At 37.8% G+C, this 19,112-nt stretch overlaps 2 protein-coding genes across 5 annotated transcripts in view; one reads left to right on the forward strand and one right to left on the reverse strand.

The window, feature by feature from the left end:
- LOC135079261 (ecdysone-induced protein 74EF) overlaps positions 1 to 19,112 on the reverse strand; it is a 225,613-nt gene that overhangs the window by 131,370 nt on the left and 75,131 nt on the right. The window contains exons 4-7 of one of the 4 annotated variants that reach the window (XM_063973898.1): positions 5,390 to 5,473; positions 4,460 to 4,862; positions 3,951 to 4,202; positions 3,304 to 3,652 (exon numbers count right to left, since the gene is read on the reverse strand). In XM_063973898.1, coding sequence (XP_063829968.1) covers positions 3,304 to 3,652; positions 3,951 to 4,202; positions 4,460 to 4,534 — 676 coding nt within the window. In that variant the 5' untranslated portion in view covers positions 4,535 to 4,862; positions 5,390 to 5,473. Of the gene's footprint in view, positions 1 to 3,303; positions 3,653 to 3,950; positions 4,203 to 4,447; positions 4,863 to 5,380; positions 5,474 to 19,112 lie in introns of all 4 variants that reach the window. The other 3 variants (XM_063973890.1, XM_063973875.1, XM_063973883.1) reach the window with 3 other exon arrangements.
- Positions 8,306 to 19,112, forward strand: part of LOC135079295 (U7 snRNA-associated Sm-like protein LSm11) — a 40,207-nt gene continuing 29,400 nt past the window's right edge. The window contains exons 1-2 of the mRNA XM_063973918.1: positions 8,306 to 8,641; positions 18,448 to 18,563. Of these exons, the coding sequence (XP_063829988.1) occupies positions 8,344 to 8,641; positions 18,448 to 18,563 (414 nt within the window). The 5' untranslated portion in view covers positions 8,306 to 8,343. The remainder of the gene's footprint in view (positions 8,642 to 18,447; positions 18,564 to 19,112) is intronic.

Here is a 19,112-nt window from a genome sequence, read left to right on the forward strand (position 1 = left end):
TTATTTACAATAAACAGATTTTTTTAAACTAAGGCAAACGAGTTAAACTATAGCCTGACCAGGAACATAAAAACCCTGGCATAGTGGCGCGTCAATTGCATTTGATAGTGCAACACTGAGTACAGTCGTACCAGTGTTAAATTAATAGGCTAACTTTATGTATCAGGATTCAGGATTACGGGTTAATTTAATATTTTCATGAATTAACGAAAACATATTATTATAGGTAACCTGGTTTAAATAAATTAAATGAAACCATCAATCGAGCTAGTAGGATTTATTTTATTATTCATCAATAATCAAATTCAGAACTTGAATATTCAACTGCAATGTCTGCTCATGAACGCTTCAGACTCGGTACTTCTTTCCCAATTCCATAAAATTCAACACTTAGAAAGTGACAAAAAATTTTAAAATAGGTAAACAAACCACAGCTAATTTTTATAGTGGACTGTACTATACGATACACATGTCAGTCAATTTGACAACCTTTGTCGGAAACATTATTCAATGAAAATATTGTCCGAACCCTTAGTATTTCTCTTCGTCAAATACTTTAACACATTGTGAACCACTTTTCTTTCACGACTATAAAAAGATTTTAGCAATTTAATTCACAAAATCAGTTGCGTACATTTAAAATAAAGTTTGTTTACACTTTGACAGCAATAGACTGACATGCAAGGTGACATGTCAATGAAGTTTTCAGTTACTGTTGCCATTAAAAGAAATTAGTACCATTAGTTTTCCGCAACATGGCGAGGGTTTTTATGTTCCTGGTCAGGCTATAAATAAAAATATAAACTTATTTTACTCAAAAATAAAAGTGTGTTCGTGAGGCAAAGAGGCGAGGATATTGGCTGCATTTATTTATTGTTTTACATTTTTGTACAAAAATGTTGTGTAAGAAAAACCGAACGGTACAGAATCGAGGTAAAATAACAAATCACAACAAACTAGCCTACCTACGCAGTACGCATTAGGAAGTCACAAAGCATTTGTTCAGGATAGTTATCTGCAAGTGGTATCTGCTGATAAGTGAGTAACAGAACTGACGTTTGCACAAAAAAGTCTAGCTACCGCCATTAGCAAAGGACCTGTTAATCCCTGAGGGATGCCGCAAGGATGTAAGTTCGGCGTCTTTCAAAAATTAAACCAGCTTCGTTTTTGAAGTGGTTATGTTTTTTATAATTACTTCTTAAATGTTTGCACGTGTGCCGGCTTTTATGGTTTGAAAAAAGTTGTCACATTACTCGATGCATCGGGGTGCGCTTGGTAGAGATTTATTTATTTTTTATTTATTTATTTATTATTCATTATTGAGCAATTACATATTTGATCCAAATAGCGTCCTAAATCCTCTTTAGATATTCTTTAGTATGATTTACCCAAAGACTGTGTAGGTTCACACTGGATGACAGTGGGCTCAAAGGGTTAAAATTAATCATGACATCGGCTTTATAGAAAATTAGAATAATTTATTAGCAATATTACCTCTAACAGTATGGACGGCCTGAAATATTTGTATGATGATAGTGGCGCCCGGAGGTGTCACGGTTTGCCCCTCCTAAGATCCGAGACTGATGTCAACTGGTCAGCCAGTGTAATTGATAGGTACAAAATGAATACCTAATAAGAGAAACGTTTCTCAGTCTAGTCATTAGGAATTAAATATGTATTTACTTCGTGCATGTAGTTATGGTTTATTATAAGTTACTTTCCACATGCTCGAGTGTGATCGCGAGAGTCCGCAATAGCTTTGGAGATAAACTGATATCGGGGAAAGCTGGAAATGCCTTCTAGCTGCCACTGCGCGCTTTCGCTTCCGCCCGCGTGGTGGCGCCGGCGTCGTGGTTCGTGTAACTTGCGTTTTATGTTTTTAAATGGAATGAATGTGTCACAGATTTTTTTTTAAATATTAACTTTTTTTAATCGTCAACGAGGAAGCTCTTGGCCTGTATCTCACCTGATGGTAAGTGATGATCAGGCCGAAGGTGGAAGCGAGCTTCACCCGGAATCCTCAACCACGGAGGAACTGGCTATCTTACCTCTTACTGCCGGAACACAACAATGCTGTTAGCATTGTTTTTATGGCGACAGACTTAGGTAAGATGGGATTAGGAAGAACTTAATATTAAGCAGGTCTAGCACGGAATCAGGGACGTCTTTAACGTATTAGGAATCTAAGGATCAAGGCCCTTATTATCTGGAAAAAGGTCTTTTGAGCAGATGGGGGCGTGCCCAAAGTGTCATGTGGCAAAGAGGGGCCTGCACGGAATGTACTTTAAACTAACCTACCTACAAACCTAACGATGTATTTTTAGGTGGCAATTTATTTTTATATGCTGAAATCACCAATGAGGAAACGTATTCTGTAATAAATTAAAATTAAGAAATATTTTCGTCTCTAAGTTGCAACTAACTCATGAAAGTTAGGTACCCAGATAAATTATTACACGAGTATTGTTTAAATATTTTTTTTAATTATGAATTAATGTGTGTTATTTTTATGTGAATGTTTCCCTTAGGTTTTACCTTATCATATCAAGTAAGTAGGTACCTAACGGTATTAATGAGTGCAGTGCACGGATTTATTTAATTATTATAAAAGTCGATACAGAATCAGGTATTTCCCGGATGTTATCATGAAATAAGTAAGTAAGTACGCAGGTGGTATGAAAAGTATAAATAATAATGAAATTCTATTTTGTTTACCTAACCTGCTGGGTGGGTCTCTATGGGTTTTAAGCTTAAGTTAATAATTTCAAATGATAGTGTACCTAATACCGAGATGATTATAAATGTTTGAATCAGTCTTTTTTAATTTTTAAGGCAGTAAAGTGACTACCCGAGCGAGTCCAAAGAATACCCGATATCTACTTATTCAATAACTCATAATAAATGCATTACCTAGTATGTTAGTAAGATAGCCTATTTTAAAGTAAATGGGTATAATAAAAGTCCACTTTCTCAATAGAAAATAGGTAAATGCTGCAGTGCTGGCGAAGTAAAAGCGGCAAATTGCGAAAGGAAAATTGCCGGCACTTCCTCGAGCGGAAATCGAAAGTGGACTGTGATTGCAAGAGAAAACTGCATGTCGGTTGCATCGGGAGCTGCAATTTTCCACTATCAACCAACTTCATCTTACATACTAGTAACGACATCTATTGGCGAAATCCAAAACTTTATCTTCAAACAGCGCCATCTAGTTTACATTACGTATACTACAAGTTTTGTTATAGCAGCGGCTCGTAGTTCGGCTACTCGCCGCTAGATGTCGTTAAATTAATAAAATAAACTCACCTTTACCTCCACCAGCATCGTGCACTTGAGGTTTCCCGCTCGGCACTCGCTGCATCGGCGACGCACTCCCATAGTTCATCGTACCACTGTAATCCGAACTTAATGGTTCTTGCTTGATGCCACTAGATGTCGCTGCTAGTTTCTCGGCTAGCAGCGGGTTTTGGGACGCGATATTGTATCGTCCGTTGTTGATGTTGTTCGCCACCGCATTGTTGATGGCGGTGGTGCCGGACCGCAGTAGTTGCTGTAACCGCTGCTGGCCGTTGTTGGGTAGCGATATTTGATTGCTTGGCGTGTAGTATTGAAGTTGGCTTCCGGACGCTGGCGATATATTGTTGTTCTCCTCTTGCTGGAAAGTTACACACGTTTTCGTTAGTGTTAAAGACAAGATCAGTTGTACAATTTAATAATACGTTACGCAGGCTTTTTCAAGCATATAAGTTTCATGGTAGACTTCTGTACTAGAATTTGGACTGTTGAGTTTCAGTACGAATTAAACATCTACCTAGTTCTTACGGTCAACTGTTTTTAGAGAGCAAAAAAAGATTGTTTTATTTTGAAAAACTTAAAACTACCTAGATATCTCTATTGGCCATAACTTTAGTATTTAGCTTATCGTAGACGCTGTAAAAGATACGACAACTCACCTTAATCTCTACAGGCGGCACAGCCGACGCTGTAGCGTTGGTCAGATCGGTGAAAAACGTGTCGAAGTTGTCGAAGGCGGTTTCTCCTAGCTGCTTCAGGATGTCATCCGGGTCTGCAGCTTCCGAGCCATCAGGTTCGAGGGTCAGCCCTCCCACAATGTTAGACAGCTCGGCTTGGGACAGTTCCCCCAGAGAGGTGGCCATTTGGTGAAGGTGTGCGGCTGCTTGCCCTCCTGCTGCTACTACCGCGTCCTGCAATTGAGGGTAGGTGGGTTTGAGGCTCACTTCTATTGCTCTTTCTTGATTCTATGGAGAGAAAGTTCAAGTGTGTAACTAGGCTTTGACTGTACATTTTTTGAGATAGTAAATGAAACGGGTGTTCATCATATTATTAACTATCTTGAAGGTAGGTTACATTTTTTGTTTGCTTTAATTGACAGACTATATTCTCCATAGGGAAATAAATGTCATGAATAAGAATAATACGGGATACATACATAATTCATTACCTGCAGGCAATTGGAGAGGTCGACCATCCTGCCCTCATTCTCCGCTGACCACCATTCGTCTTCAATAAATGGCATCGCCAGCGCCGGTCCCGACGGCGCATGCGTCCCCGCCACGTTGTAACGTCTACTCCACGCCAGATGGCGCTCTTCGGGACACTAATTCTCGCGCACTCACTCGCGAACACTAATAGTAACAAAAACTGTATTTACACTAATAAATTCGTTTGATTTGTTTGGCAGCGTCTTGGACGGATCGTACATATTCGATGTATCATTTACGCGTAGTTTAGGTACTTAGTTAGAATAGAACACATGACGGTTTAGTTTGGACGTGGTTTCTGGAAGGTTTCCTCTTCAGCCAGGTTACCTCACTCCTCGTATGCCACTCCTCTTCAGCAGCGACCTGCGAAAACAGAGAGCGTAGGCTTTCACGTCTTTTATGAGAGTTCTTACTCCACTATGTGCAAGGCGCTCTAGTTTTCAGTATAAGTTAGTACGAGTATGTAGTTAGTATGAAGTTTAGGATGCGTTAAGTGATGCATGCTCGCGTTATGGAAGTGTGCAATAATTTAAATAAAAGGTACAGATATTACCTTTTAATTGCTTTATTAGTTATGGAGCATTTGTCTAGAAGAGGACGTACGTAAAAGAAACCATCCTTTTATAAATCTAGAATCATGACTCCAATATTAGATAAAAATAATACAAATATTCGTTTCATAAATTATTTTATCTATAATCTTAATAGACAATGTTGAAAGTAGGTAAGGACACCTTATGTATCCATTATAATATGAATTCTTCTCTAGTTAAGGTATTTAATTTTGGTCTGTACTCAATAATAAATCGAAGAATATTTTTTCGATTTGTTAATGATTTAATATGTAATGTAGGTATATTGTGTCGTTTGTGTCAATGCACCGATATCACCTGGCGACGTCCCGGTGTATGTCGAATCTGCGCCGACAAAGCATAGATGCGGCGCGACGCCCAGCCAGTTGCGCACACGCCGCTCTGGAAACAATACAAACAACAATTTAAGATATTTATACATACAGGGTGGAAACGATAAGTGATCTCATTCGATTATTTCTAAACTATACAAGATATCGAAAAACTGGTTACTGATCCTGCAAGTGCTTCACGAGCTCTATTCAACGATACCAATAATATGTTACAGAATTAACTGGATCTATACGAAAATTTAATGTTTTCAGCCTCCATACTAAATGTATGCCAGCCAAACATTATTATAAGTATTAAGTTTTTTTTATTAAATAATAATCACTTAAAATGAACTCGTAAATTGCATTCTTATTTAAAATTATTTTTGGAAAACATTGGTTTTAGGCTTTACTTGCTATAATATTATCAAGACATGAGTGCCCTGACTGTGGCTCTACTAAATGTATGGAAGATGGAAACATTGAATTTTTGGATGGATCCAGTTTATTTTGTAACCTATTATTGGAACCGTTGGATAGAGCTCGTGAAACACTTTCAGGATCAATAATCAGTTTTTGAATATCTTGAATAGTTTTTAATATTATGTGGTTTTACTAAATGTATGGAAGCTGGAAACATTGAATTTTCGGATAAATCCAGGTTATTCTGTAACCAATTATTGGTACCGTTTGAAAGAGCTTGTGAAGCACTTTCAGAATCAGTAATCAGTTTTTCGATATCTTGTATAGTTTAGAAATAATCGAGTGAGATCACTTAACGTTTCCACCCTGTAAGTCATTTATAAATTTCAGTTCTTCAAAAATTAAGATAAAAGTAAAATGTGCTATAATAAGTTTGGAATAAGGTACCTCTGGATGTATAGGTACTTTATCATTTGTTTCAAAGAATAAAATAGTAAAATGATTAATATGGGCAAAACTATTATCAGTACTATTTTCTGATAAAAATAATGTTTATCTATAGTTACTGATAAACTACTCGTTTTGAATGTATTATCAATAGAGTAGAATGACCTCAGCAGTTCGTTTACTTTCAATATGTAGTAAAAACTGCATAATACATACATAACAATCATAACGTACTCATAACTATCAGATACGCATTAACGACAATGCGCGGAAGGCTGAGCGTGCGCAGAGCCGCGGCAAAAAACCTGACAATGCGCACTCTTTCACTATAATTGCGTTGTAAAAAGACTTTTGTTTTCTAAACGCTTCCTAGAGCACTTTCTTCGGCTTCGTCGCGTGCGATAATGCAAAAATATTCGTTGTTTCGAACAATGATACGGCGAAAAAGGTTGAATAGGCAATGAAATGTATTAAAGAATTGATTAAGTGGAGCTCTTAGCAGTACTTATAAGAGTAGGTATTACCAGTATTACTACCATTATGGATCATTAATGTGTTTTTTAACAGATATTTTATTAGTTAATTTTTATTCATCTTATATCATATTTTAGCGGCAGAGTTATAAAAAATATGAATAGATAAGCCTATAGCTAATAATATCTCAGAATACGTAGGCTATGCGTAGAGCAATAGACACGCAATGAATGTTAAATGTTGCTGGTTGTCATCTATTGTAATTAAAACCTATCCATCAATCGGTCAGCAACTTGATGTATTGCATAGTTTTTTGTAATCGTAATTATATACATATATTAAAATTACATGATATTATGGATAAACTTAACACATAACTATGTATTTAAATTTAATGTAATACACCCGCGATTTGTGGAGCCTCGAATAAATTACAATGGTTCAATGTCTTGTTATGTGCACATAGCGCCATCTAGTGTTGAGTAGTGGTAAAGCTCTTTAGATACTTTTTAGTTGTTAATAAAATAATTACTCCTTACTCATATTAATTTATTCCTTGAAATATGAGTAGGTACGTATTTTATGCATGTTTATGCAGTTTATCATTATATTTTGTAACACCTAGTCAGTCAATAATAAGGGTAATACCTACTTACATAACTATAACATTTGTTTATTTATTACTTGTACATTTTCCTCATTAAATTGCCTATTGAAAGATTAATAGACAAGACCGGGCCTCAACCTTGAGTGGCACTTCCTACTTTATGTAGGTATTGCTCAGAGGACCTTGCGTGCGCTTGAGATGTGCTAATGTCTATGTAAGCGAAATTATTGAATAATTTTGTATTGCATTGATATGCACCAGCATTTATTATAGGTGATATTCACTGTAAAACTCTTCAAAGGAATTAAATGATAACTTTTTTCAGTTATTACCGAGCCTAGATTTAATCTAAGTTACCGAGTGAAATCTGGTGGATAAATATCTTAAGCTCTTTTATTGTGTATCTTTCTTTTCTCTCTTATGAAGAGCTGTATTAAACATATGATAAATCAAGTAAATTATCAAAATATTCATGAGCCTCTGTTGTGAATCCTAATACCTACTAGTAATTAAATATTTACATCAGAATGTTGTGTTACAACTGTAACAAGCCTAGCATCAATGTTAACCAGCCACCTAATTCTTATAACTGCTGTTATTATCTAATTAATACGAGGAGGAAGAACCTTCAATTCTATCACGAGATCACTATGATTGCAATGTCAATAAAAATTGCATTCTGTTTTCATCAAAGTTAATTATTTCCATTTTAATAAACGTTTAATGCGTGGAATGGTGCGTGTTGTGCGTTTAGTTTATATCACGAATCAATTAAATTAATTATTAGACTTCATGAAATAAAATATCAAAATATTTTTTTTTGTGTGCGTTCAAATATTTTATTGATAAACCAGTTTGCAACGTAATGCAATAATTGAACAGATTTTATGTCTGTGAAACGAAACGCTTGTCTGTCAAATAGTTTGACATAACTGACATTTGTCATTTCTTGTTGTTGACGAACTTTTGTTTTGATTTGTTTATTTACAATGTCTGAAGCAAATAATTCAGATTCGTCCACTTCTGAATCAGAAGTAAGTGCATGTAGTTCTAATTTTGATCCCATGAAGGCATTGTATTCGAAGAAAGCTAAGGTTCCGGTACAAAATGCTCCAATGTATGAGAACATTCAACAGTACGAAGCGGCCCAAAAAAGTACGTCTTCAGTGATCGCTTTTGGGGAAAAAGAGCTCGTGGAAAAGCGAGAACAAGAAAAGAAAGCCAAGAAACTTGAAGAGGAGCTACGTTTACAGGAGAAGAATCGCCAGCGTTTCGCACAGTATGAATGTAAGTTTATAGGTTATGTTAGTTTGTTGAACTCTTACAAACTCATTTTAACGCTGGTTAAAAATACGTTTACGAATTAATTATAAATTATTGTTGCTGTTTATTGTAGTCATAAGCGTACTATAGATATTTTAAATATTCTACCTTTCCATTTAGTTTTTAACACTACGGACTTGTGCTTAAGTGAGCCATCTGATAAATTTTTTAGACAGATATTGAACTTTAGTATTTCACATTTAATTTTATGATTCATTATTCCTGACAGTAAATATGCAATTGCTTATCATACTGTACTTGTAACTAAACATTGTTTGTGAATATTTTATTTAGTATCATCTTATTAAAAATTAATTAGGGTTAAGAGTTAAAAGCTTAATCAATTCTTCTATCTAAAAACTGTAAATGAAACCTGTTTTGAGACTAATAAATACTTTCTATTCTATTCTAACTGGTCTCCTCAAATATTTTGATTACTGCAACAAACACTATAAAAACTGCAATATAAATGTATAGAATATTCTATAGTGTTCGTTGCGGCAGTTGATACCAGAATTTTACCTAAATGCTTATTAGTAACATACTTAATTTAAAATGAAAAAAGGGAGTTTCTGTGCGAAATCTCTAGACACAATTAAAAGCTAAATCGGAACACATAGATCTTAGCATAGCGTCCAGTTGTAGCAATAAAAAACCAGTGTCTATGCCGTAAACTGAATATGTAATTAGGTGCAAGGGTATTTTAATTGTTCAAGGCAAAAATACTTGCTTCAATAATAATATATTTTATTTTGATATGACATATTCAATAGGGCCTTTAAAATATTTAGATTATTAGCTTTGAATTGTCACATAGCGTGGGCAAGCCTCCCACTAGGTGGACCGACGATCTGGTGAAGGTCGCAGGAGGTGCTTGGATGCGAGCGGCTCAGGACCAGTCTTTGTGGAAATCCTTGGGGGAGGCCTTTGTCCAGCAGTGGATGTCTTTCGGCTGAAACGAAAGAATTGTCATGGTATTGGTTTTAAATGATGTGGATACATAGAGCTAAAAATCTCAATGCTCATAGCATAACTAAATTTTTAAAGAGTTTAAGTAATTTGTAGAGTATATTTTATAAGGATATCATAAGTGAGTACATTTTATAAAAGTATCATAAGTGCCAAAATACTAGTCAAAATTGAATAAATTTTTTTTGATTTGATTTGACTACCACAAAACCAAAACTAACTTCAAAAGATAACCTAAGGTTTTATGGATAGATAGATGCCTTATATTTATTTATATCATATTATAGGGTTTATGAAACCAAAGTCCTACAATGTTGGTGTGTTCTGGCAGGTAGTTTGTGGAATACTTGGACAATGCCAAAAAACTTTACTAAGCAATAGAATATTGACACTACAAAAAAATCTAAAATCATGATTTATTTAATGCTCATACAAAAATATCGTCGGTCGTCGGACCGGTCGTTTTGGAAATGCTTAGGGGGGGCCCTTTGTCCAGCAGTGGATGTCATTGGCTGAAACAAAAAACGAAAAAAAAATCATATAAGAAGCAACCACACGAATGAGTTAAAAATCTTCCTGAACACATATAAAGTTGACATTATGTTGATCTCTGAAACCCATTTTACAATCAAGAGCTTTCTTAAAATCCCCAACTACACTTTATATCACACCATGCATCCAAAAAGATGGCAAAGCACACGGTGGTTCAGCCATTCTCATTAAATCAAACATCAGACATCATCAAATCCAAGCATACTGCAAGGACTACATTCAGGCTACTAGTGTGGTTGTGTGTGATTGGACTGGTAATATCACAATATCGGCCCTATACTGCCCCCCTAGACACACTATAAAGGCAGATCAGATCAATGATTACTTCAATACTCTTGGAAATCGTTTCATAGCAGCTGGAGATTATAACGCCAAACATACCTACTGGGGATCCAGACTAACATTACCAAGAGGTCGCGAATTACTCAAATGCATACAAGCAGGAACTATGAACGTAACTTCAACAGGTCAACCCACATACTGGCCTTCTGACAAGGAAAAAATACCGGATATCATAGATTTCTGCATATTCAAAGGCATACCACAAAGCAGCATCTCCTGTTATAGTTGCTGGGACTTATCTTCGGATCACTCACCTATTCTGGTAGAAATAGGAGCAAAGTTCAGAGAAACTACCAAAAGATGCACATTGCACAGCAAAAGGACTAACTGGCCCCTATTCCGTGTCCTAATAGACGATATATTTTGTGAACCTATTGCACTACAAACAAAAGGTGACGTTGTAGACGCCATAAAATTTTTCACCACCAGCATTCAGAGTGCAGCATGGAATTCAACCCCAATAAATCAACACAAGCTTGTTGAGCAACACATACCCTCACACATTCTTGACAAAGTTAGAGAGAAAAGAGCGCTTCGCAAGCTATGGCAGAAAAACAGATGCCCTGACACAAAAAACTCTTAAACTACAAAATAGCAGAACTAAAGCGTATTCTTGAACAAGACAGAAACGCAGGGTTTCAGGCATACCTGGAGAGCCTCGATTCCACCGCTGCTACTGACTACTCACTTTGGAAAGCGACAAAGAACATTAAACGGCCTATAACTATTTCCTCACCACTGAGAAGAACAGACAGCAACTGGGCTCGTAGTGACCAGGAGAAGGCAAATACATTTGCTGAACACTTAACAAACGTCTTTCAACCCCATCCCTATGAAGGCCCTCCAGAACATGAGAAAATGGTGCTGGAATACCTTAAAGCAGAAGACTTAGATGAAAAGACACCAATGAAGTTCACTGCGAAAGAGGTCAGAAGAGTAATACAAAAAGCCAACCCAAAGAAATCACCTGGATATGACCTGATCACCAATAAAATCCTGCAGGAAATGCCTGATTCTGGAATAATATTACTCACAGCAATATTTAACGCGGTATTGAAACTACAATTTATCCCACCAGAATGGAAAATTGCACAAATAATAATGATACTAAAACCAGGGAAACAACCTGAGGACCCCAAGTCATACCGGCCTATTAGCCTTCTGCCCATCCTGTCTAAAATATACGAGTCGTTATTATTACTACGGTTATTACCACTGGTAGAACAGCACGGACTAATTCCTGACCACCAATTTGGGTTTCGCCGCAAGCACTCCACTATTGATCAAGTTCACAGGCTAGTAAATGAAATAGACAAGACCTTTGAAGCTAAAAAGTACTGCGCCAGTGTCTTTCTAGACATATCTCAAGCATTTGACCGAGTTTGGCATGCAGGTTTATTATTCAAAATAAAATCCTTACTCCCCAAACACGCATACGAGATTCTGAAGTCTTTCATAGAGGATAGACACTTTCTAGTCCAAAATGGCGAAGCACTCTCGGGTCTTCGCAGTATTAACGCAGGTGTCCCACAGGGTAGTGTATTGGGGCCGCTACTTTACCTAATCTACACCTCAGATCTTCCGACATCAGATTGCATAACTACTGGAACATTCGCCGATGACACTGCTATCCTAGCTTCCCATCAAGACCCAATAGAGTCATCAAGAATCCTACAAACTGGACTAGATGAAATATCAAACTGGCTAAAGATGTGGAGAATCAAAGCGAATGAAACCAAATCAGTCAACATCACCTTCACCTTGAAAAGGGGAATCTGTCCGGGAGTTACACTTAACAACCTCGAGATCCCCCAAACAGACAACGTACGATACCTGGGCTTACATCTTGACCAACGGCTCACGTGGAGAACACACATTTTTACCAAGCGTAAACAGCTGGGACTGCAAGTACGAAAACTCTACTGGCTAATAGGCCGCCGATCGCAATTGTCAATGCATAATAAACTTCTCCTGTATAAGACAATACTAAAACCAATCTGGACCTATGGTATCCAACTATGGGGCACAGCCTCACATTCCAACATCGAAATCGTACAGAGATTTCAGAACAAAATGCTGAGAATGATAACCAATGCTCCCTGGTATGTCACAAATGAACAGCTGCATCATGACCTACAAATCAACACAGTCAGCCAGGAAATTGTACATCATACAAAATCGTACAAAAAACGGATCACAAACTACCCCAACCCCTTGGCGAGACCTCTGATGGACGAAACCCAGACACATCGTAGACTGAAACGAAAAACTCCACAGGACACACTTATGACCCAATAAAGTGAAGTAGGATGTGACACAGGCCACATACCGAGCAAGACATGACATATCCCAACAAACATACTACTCAATGTTCCAGCAAGGCAACAGATTGTAGTGAAAAAGAGAATAAAAAAAAAAAAAAAAAAAAATAATAAGCATTCTCTAAAGAGCACTTATTATTTTATATTAACTAGCGGCCGCCCGCGACTTCGTACGCGTGGATCCCGTTTTACCCTCTTAGGGGTGGAGTTTCGTGAAATCCGTTCTTAGTGCGCACCTACGTTCTAAAAGGAACCCCCATGCAAAATTTCAGACTCCTAGCACTTGTAGTTTCTGAGATTTCGTGATGAATGACCTTTCGCTTTTATAAATATTTGGAAAAATAATCTAAAGTAGATCCCCAAGAAACAGAAAGAAGAGCAAACGTAGGCCCACACCTCGTATCGGTTAGGTCACGCACGAGGTCAGTCTAGGCCGTTCAACGCACGCGGCTCTGTGTCAGCGGCGGGCGACGACCCCGCCCCCCCTTCCCCGGGATAATCTACGGCCACCCACCGCGGGCACTTGTATGGACTCGGGATCACAGGCTCGTGGTCAGACAGGTGACCAGATTCGGTGCGCGAATTTTTTCCTGGATGTCTTCGGTAAATCAGTCGCAAAACGTTATCAGGCGTTAAAGCTGGTTTCTTGGAAGTTAATGCACCAGTATGTTGATGACATGCTGTCAGTAGAGCAGATGTTTTATTAAAAATCTACGTGACTGCATGTTATGAGTAACAGTCTTACTTTAATTTATTTATTTATTTAACAACAATCTTAGCTCTAACATTGAGCATTACTTGAGCATGCTTAAGCTAAAATTCTCAATTCAGACAACGGGGGTTAGTTTTATTATCTTCTGGAGCATCTTCAATACTGAAATCATTGTTAATTCGTGTCGTTGGACACGAAAAAAAGTTCTAAAAACTATTGAAAATAGTAAATGAAACGTTTCGCAAACCTAAAGAGAACTGCAAAGTAAACAACAATGTATCTGAAATATCCTTAATTTGTAACGCAGTGAGTGAGCAATAAAAAATACCCTCGCTTCCATTTGGGCCGACCTTGGAGCACAATTCGGTATCAATGACGCATCGGCAGGTCCGGCTAGTCAATGCCTGGTATCAACAATGGCATCAGCTCATTTGCATGGCGCCCGTGACCCGCTGCCCCGCCGGTGGCCTTGCTTACATAAACCCCTTTTTTCTGCAAATCGCTTGCCATTTGGCCACGATGATGGATGGACAATATCAGGACGATCAGTGTTTTTGCCGGATTTTCTTATTAGACTTAAAGGTACGATGATTTGAAGCAATTTGAGCTCACGAAGTTAGTTTTTGTTAACTTGGGGTTTGTTATTGCAATTCTCATCTTATATGCTGAAGGAAGACTTGACCAAGACACTGAAGGGCATTAACTTTGTAGAGTACACACGATAGCTTGAACTAATTAGCTGTTTTTAGAGCTCACCCTATGTTGTTTATGCGATAATTGAGATTGAAATATGTTTGTTAACGTTTATTGAGTAACCTGGTATATTTTTAATCAGGCTTCGATATAGGGCTGGAGCACGCGATCGCGTGATGGAATCCCCCACCATTTTCCCGCCAATTTGACAAAAATGGCTGTGGAAAGTGACCGGCGGCAATGCGTGCAGCTGCCTCATAAACTCCTTGTTTGCGTTCAGCCTTTATTGGCTTCTTTTGTGCAATAGTTATCCTAATTTAGAGTTGAGCTTCGCAATGATTTCAGAAACAATGACGATATTGCGTCGCACCGATATTACCCATAAAACCGATTGCGTTAGCTTTGATTTCGTATACAAATATTATTTGGATGGAGAAATTAAGGATCTACTTACATGGCCATAATCTACACAAAAGCTTTTACACTGTAGATCGATTAAGACTAGGCGTATTAGGTACTCGTACAAATAAATAGATACTGGGTAATACCTGTCAGAACGATAAGCATCGAGAAAACGAACTTTGAATTCAAATCAATCCCGATACGCATACGTTTTAAATAAATCGGCTTAGCAACACGCTGCCTATTTTAGACTCATCTCCGGCGAGGAAATGGCTCTGTCGTGGGATCTAGACACAAAATCGCGATGGAATTGTTACGGCACAGTGTGCTAGACTTTCGCGTGTACGCGTTGCATAACCGCGAGAGGGACGCACGCCATCGCCGTTTCACCCTGGAGCGTCGGTCGTTGACGTCCGCTCCAGAGATGCGTTCAATTGTTTTCTTAAAACATCGCCTGATTACTCCTCCTCCGTTCGGATTGCTTGTTTTTTTATCTTCGAAAACGAAATCTCATGCCAGCCAGTTGCAAACTTTAAAATTATCAGGCCAGTTGCAAACTTTAAAATTATCAGGCCAGTTTCATCTTTATTTTTACGGCTATGACGGCAAACTTTTGTTTGTTTATACAGAATGAATTATAGAAGATAACAATAATTGCGTGCTCTGCTATCATGCTAAGCCGAGCGGGCGTCTGCGATGCGCGTGCGCAACTGACGGTTGTCAATTTTATCTTTAATGTACTTATCTATGTATGTTACTTCATTAGTAGCTACAAGCCGCTGCGGGGCTATTATTAACTTAATCTTTATTTATGATCAGCAGCAAATGTGCATTTAGCAATTACCTTTCTTTGAATTGCATAAAGGTAGACAAGGTGGAAATTAATTTATAGTGGACATCTTTATGGGCTGCGACGTGTAATCTTTGTTAATAAATATTTAATTAAATTTATATTTTTTCTTGATTATTGGAATTATGGGTTCTAATTTCTGTTTACATCTTGTGAGCATTTCACACTAACATTCCCGATGACATAATAATAAAGTTACGAGAATGTTAGCTCCGAGTGGGGGCAGTCGGCGCAGCGGCCCGCATTACGTAACGAGTCGCAGTCCTAGCATTGCGATGCGATGCATAAAACTAAATCGGCACGTGCGATTCGACGCATAATAATCACGAAACGGAAGTGATGCAACGGAACGCGTTTCGGCGCGCATCTGTGTAAACATGGCTGCCAGGTTTTCTGAATGGCGGATGGCGGGCGGTTTCCCGCGCTCGCGGGGCGTCGACCCGCTCGCGGTCAGCGCCCGGGGATAGCTAGTGAAAGTAATTCGCGAGCGCCGACCGCATGCGAGCCATGCCTCCCTGGTACCTCGGCTCGAGAGCTGCATAGATTTATCGTTAGTTTACGTTGTTATTTTTAAACTATCGACACCGGTGACTTTACTCGATCGGTTACGCGTTTTCGTTCTATCATTAACACTGCTGTGTTTATTGATCGCAGATTGCGTTAGGAGATTAACGCATTTAAGTATTTTACGCGTATTGTCTTCATGAGCGCACAGATCTTCGTTTGTGTATAGTAAGACAATTCTTGGCTAATCCTAATTGATATCTTCTCTGTTTGTCATTTATCATTTTGCTTATCTGAAAACTTTGAGATCTCAAAGATCTAAACTTTCTTTAATACTTCTGTAGGTAGGTACTACGAGTATAAACAAAGAGTTTCTTCAAATACTTAGTATGGATTAGTAGTATTGCCAAAATTAAACTTTGCGAGTCAGCGCCTCTTCTGTCTGGTTATTGACACTTCAGACCAGCAGTTTAACCTCTGTTACCTTTTTACGACTATCGATGACATTTTCATTTACAAAATTAGATACAAATAGTGGTTAAATTGGAAAGCTTTTGGGAATTTTCTCTGAAAATTTTCAAGTTGGTATTACCGCTATTTGAAAAGACAAGAGTGAATCTTCTTTTTCTTTTCCCTAGCCTTTTTCCCGTTATTTGGGGTGGGTAAATACAAGAGTAGAAAGAAATTTAAAAAAAATAAGGCCTGATTACACTCCAACGGATCTTAAAATACAAGTAAAAGACAAGGAAAAGATTAGTAATAAATTGTCCAAAAAATGTGTTAATTTTTGTAACGGTTGTCATCGCAAAATCTACAAAGGAGCGAGTGTGAGTGACGCAAGTATAATTATAACAATATTTTAACAGGTGTGATAACTGTGTCACTGATAATGCAGGGGCAAAGACACAGTGCGTTGAACTCTACAGTGAACTTCGAAACAGTGCAGATTGGTGGATCGTTATTGTTTTATGATGTTAAAATATTATACTAACAATTTATTCTGGATTACCCATCTCTATGTCTCAAATGCCTCTTTATTTTACTATTTTTTTTATGAAATAACAGCAAAAGTATAAAAAACTCTACTATCGAAAAGTATCTACAAAGAATTCAACATTTATTAGCTCTAATATGGCATAGAAAATGTAGAGGGTTTTGAAGATGATAATGTAATATTTGTGTTGACATTTATGTTTGGTGTCGTATGTTATTTGCCTTAAAATTAGTAACATTCTAATGTAAAAGTCACACACAAGTATTATTTTTATTGCATGGCACTTTCAGTGGGCAAAACATTTTAGCACATTGACAATGCTTAAAGCACTTTATGATGTTGTTTACACATTCCCAATTTATGATAGAAAGGAAAGAACAGCTGAATCCAAGATCCAAATAGTGAAGCCTAAGTAGAAAAAGCTAAAATATTTTGAAAAGCTCGTGAAATAACTGAATGACGTAATAATAAAACTGTCACACAACGGTTTTTATTTCAATCTCCTTTTTATGTAGCATTTTTTTCTAAGGTATTCCGTAAACGTGGCTGGCTAAATTATAGAGGACCTTCAGCTATACCATCTTCAAACCAATGTCCGTTATTCCAGTATTTTCCATTACCACTTCGTTTCGGACTCGGTCTATTTTTCTTTTATTCCGAAAAATGTATTAATCACCAATGCTACCTTTCTAGTGCCTTGGTCGGCCAGTACAACTTTAGTACTTTCTTTACTTACTATATCTACTACTACTCGTACAAAGACGTATTTGAATCTAACCCACGTACGTGCGGTTTTCGGACCTAGAGCTGCCTCATAACTCTGGCCAGTACAACCGCGGTGTCAAACAACGTTGGTGTTGTTTAGCGCCACAGTTCTGCGGAGCGATAACGTTTACAATCGCTGTAAAAGTTGGCATTCCAAGTGATGTAACTGTAGGAACTAGGAGCGATATGTTCGGTGAACGATTTTATGGGATTCTGGCGAGTGTGTTACGTTTGGGTATGCTTTGGATATAAATAAGACTATATTGTGTGTTGGTTTATATTGGAGTGGTAGATCAGGAAATATTGCCAGAGATATAATTTTGATTGCAAGTATTTCAGGACTAGTGTGTAGCTCTAATTTTTCTCTCATCACAACATTATATACTACAGTTTTCACGGGGTTTCCCAAAACGCCCTTTATTTAGGCTGAGTTGCACCACCTTTTTTTTTCGACTGGAAAATGCACGAAACTGCATACTCACCAGCCCGGGGGAGCCGTTGAGTTATGTGGGGCCCTCCACTTTAACCGTAACTAAAACCATAACCAGTGTTTTTTGTAAGGAGTTTGACAGGCTTTGACGTTTGTTATAGTCAAAGTAAGATAGTGCAACCTAGCCTTTTATTGGGTTCACTGGCAATTCAGGTACACAATTAAATCCTTTTCAGTTCCCGTGGATACGCGCCGGGAGAGGAAGGGCAAGAATGTGCTCACGCGCATTGAGGTAATGGAGGGCCCGCTGTCCGCGCTCAAGGCGTGCGTCGACCAGAGGCTACGAATTAAGGTATTATACTTTGGTCAATTTGTGTTTGGAGAAAGTACAGTGAAAAACTTAAAAGGCGAATAAAATATCTGCCTTCAAACATACAACAGCGAGGAAAAACAGACTGACAACGAATTAATAATGACATGTGAAATGTCCTTAAAAGCTTATGTTTTATTGAATCTACTTCACTGGCCGTGTTGGTAAATGTCTATAATGTAAATTAGTTACAAAATCAATAAAACCTCATAAATCGATCTCTAATCCCAATAAATTACACTGAAATAAATTATGACGAGCTTCACTTGGAGGACGTTTTGATTGCCGTAAATTAGTTTAAGATGCAAATTACATGATTTATGAACTTTCGAGCGTTAATTGACGTGTTTCCATTTAGTCTTGTGCCATATAAGGGTGGATCGTGCGATCGAGAGTAAGAGGTAAGGTCATTGCGCCCGGCTCTTTCAAATGCGCGTGCGCAACAAAGAAAACGTCGATAGAGCCAAGGTGCTGGTCATTAGGCAGGTGTGATAAAAACAGCGTTAGCTGAGCAAATAGCTAATATAAGGT

This window comes from Ostrinia nubilalis, chromosome 2 (assembly GCF_963855985.1).
Source record: "Ostrinia nubilalis chromosome 2, ilOstNubi1.1, whole genome shotgun sequence".
Classification (NCBI taxonomy): Eukaryota; Metazoa; Arthropoda; class Insecta; order Lepidoptera; family Crambidae; genus Ostrinia; species Ostrinia nubilalis.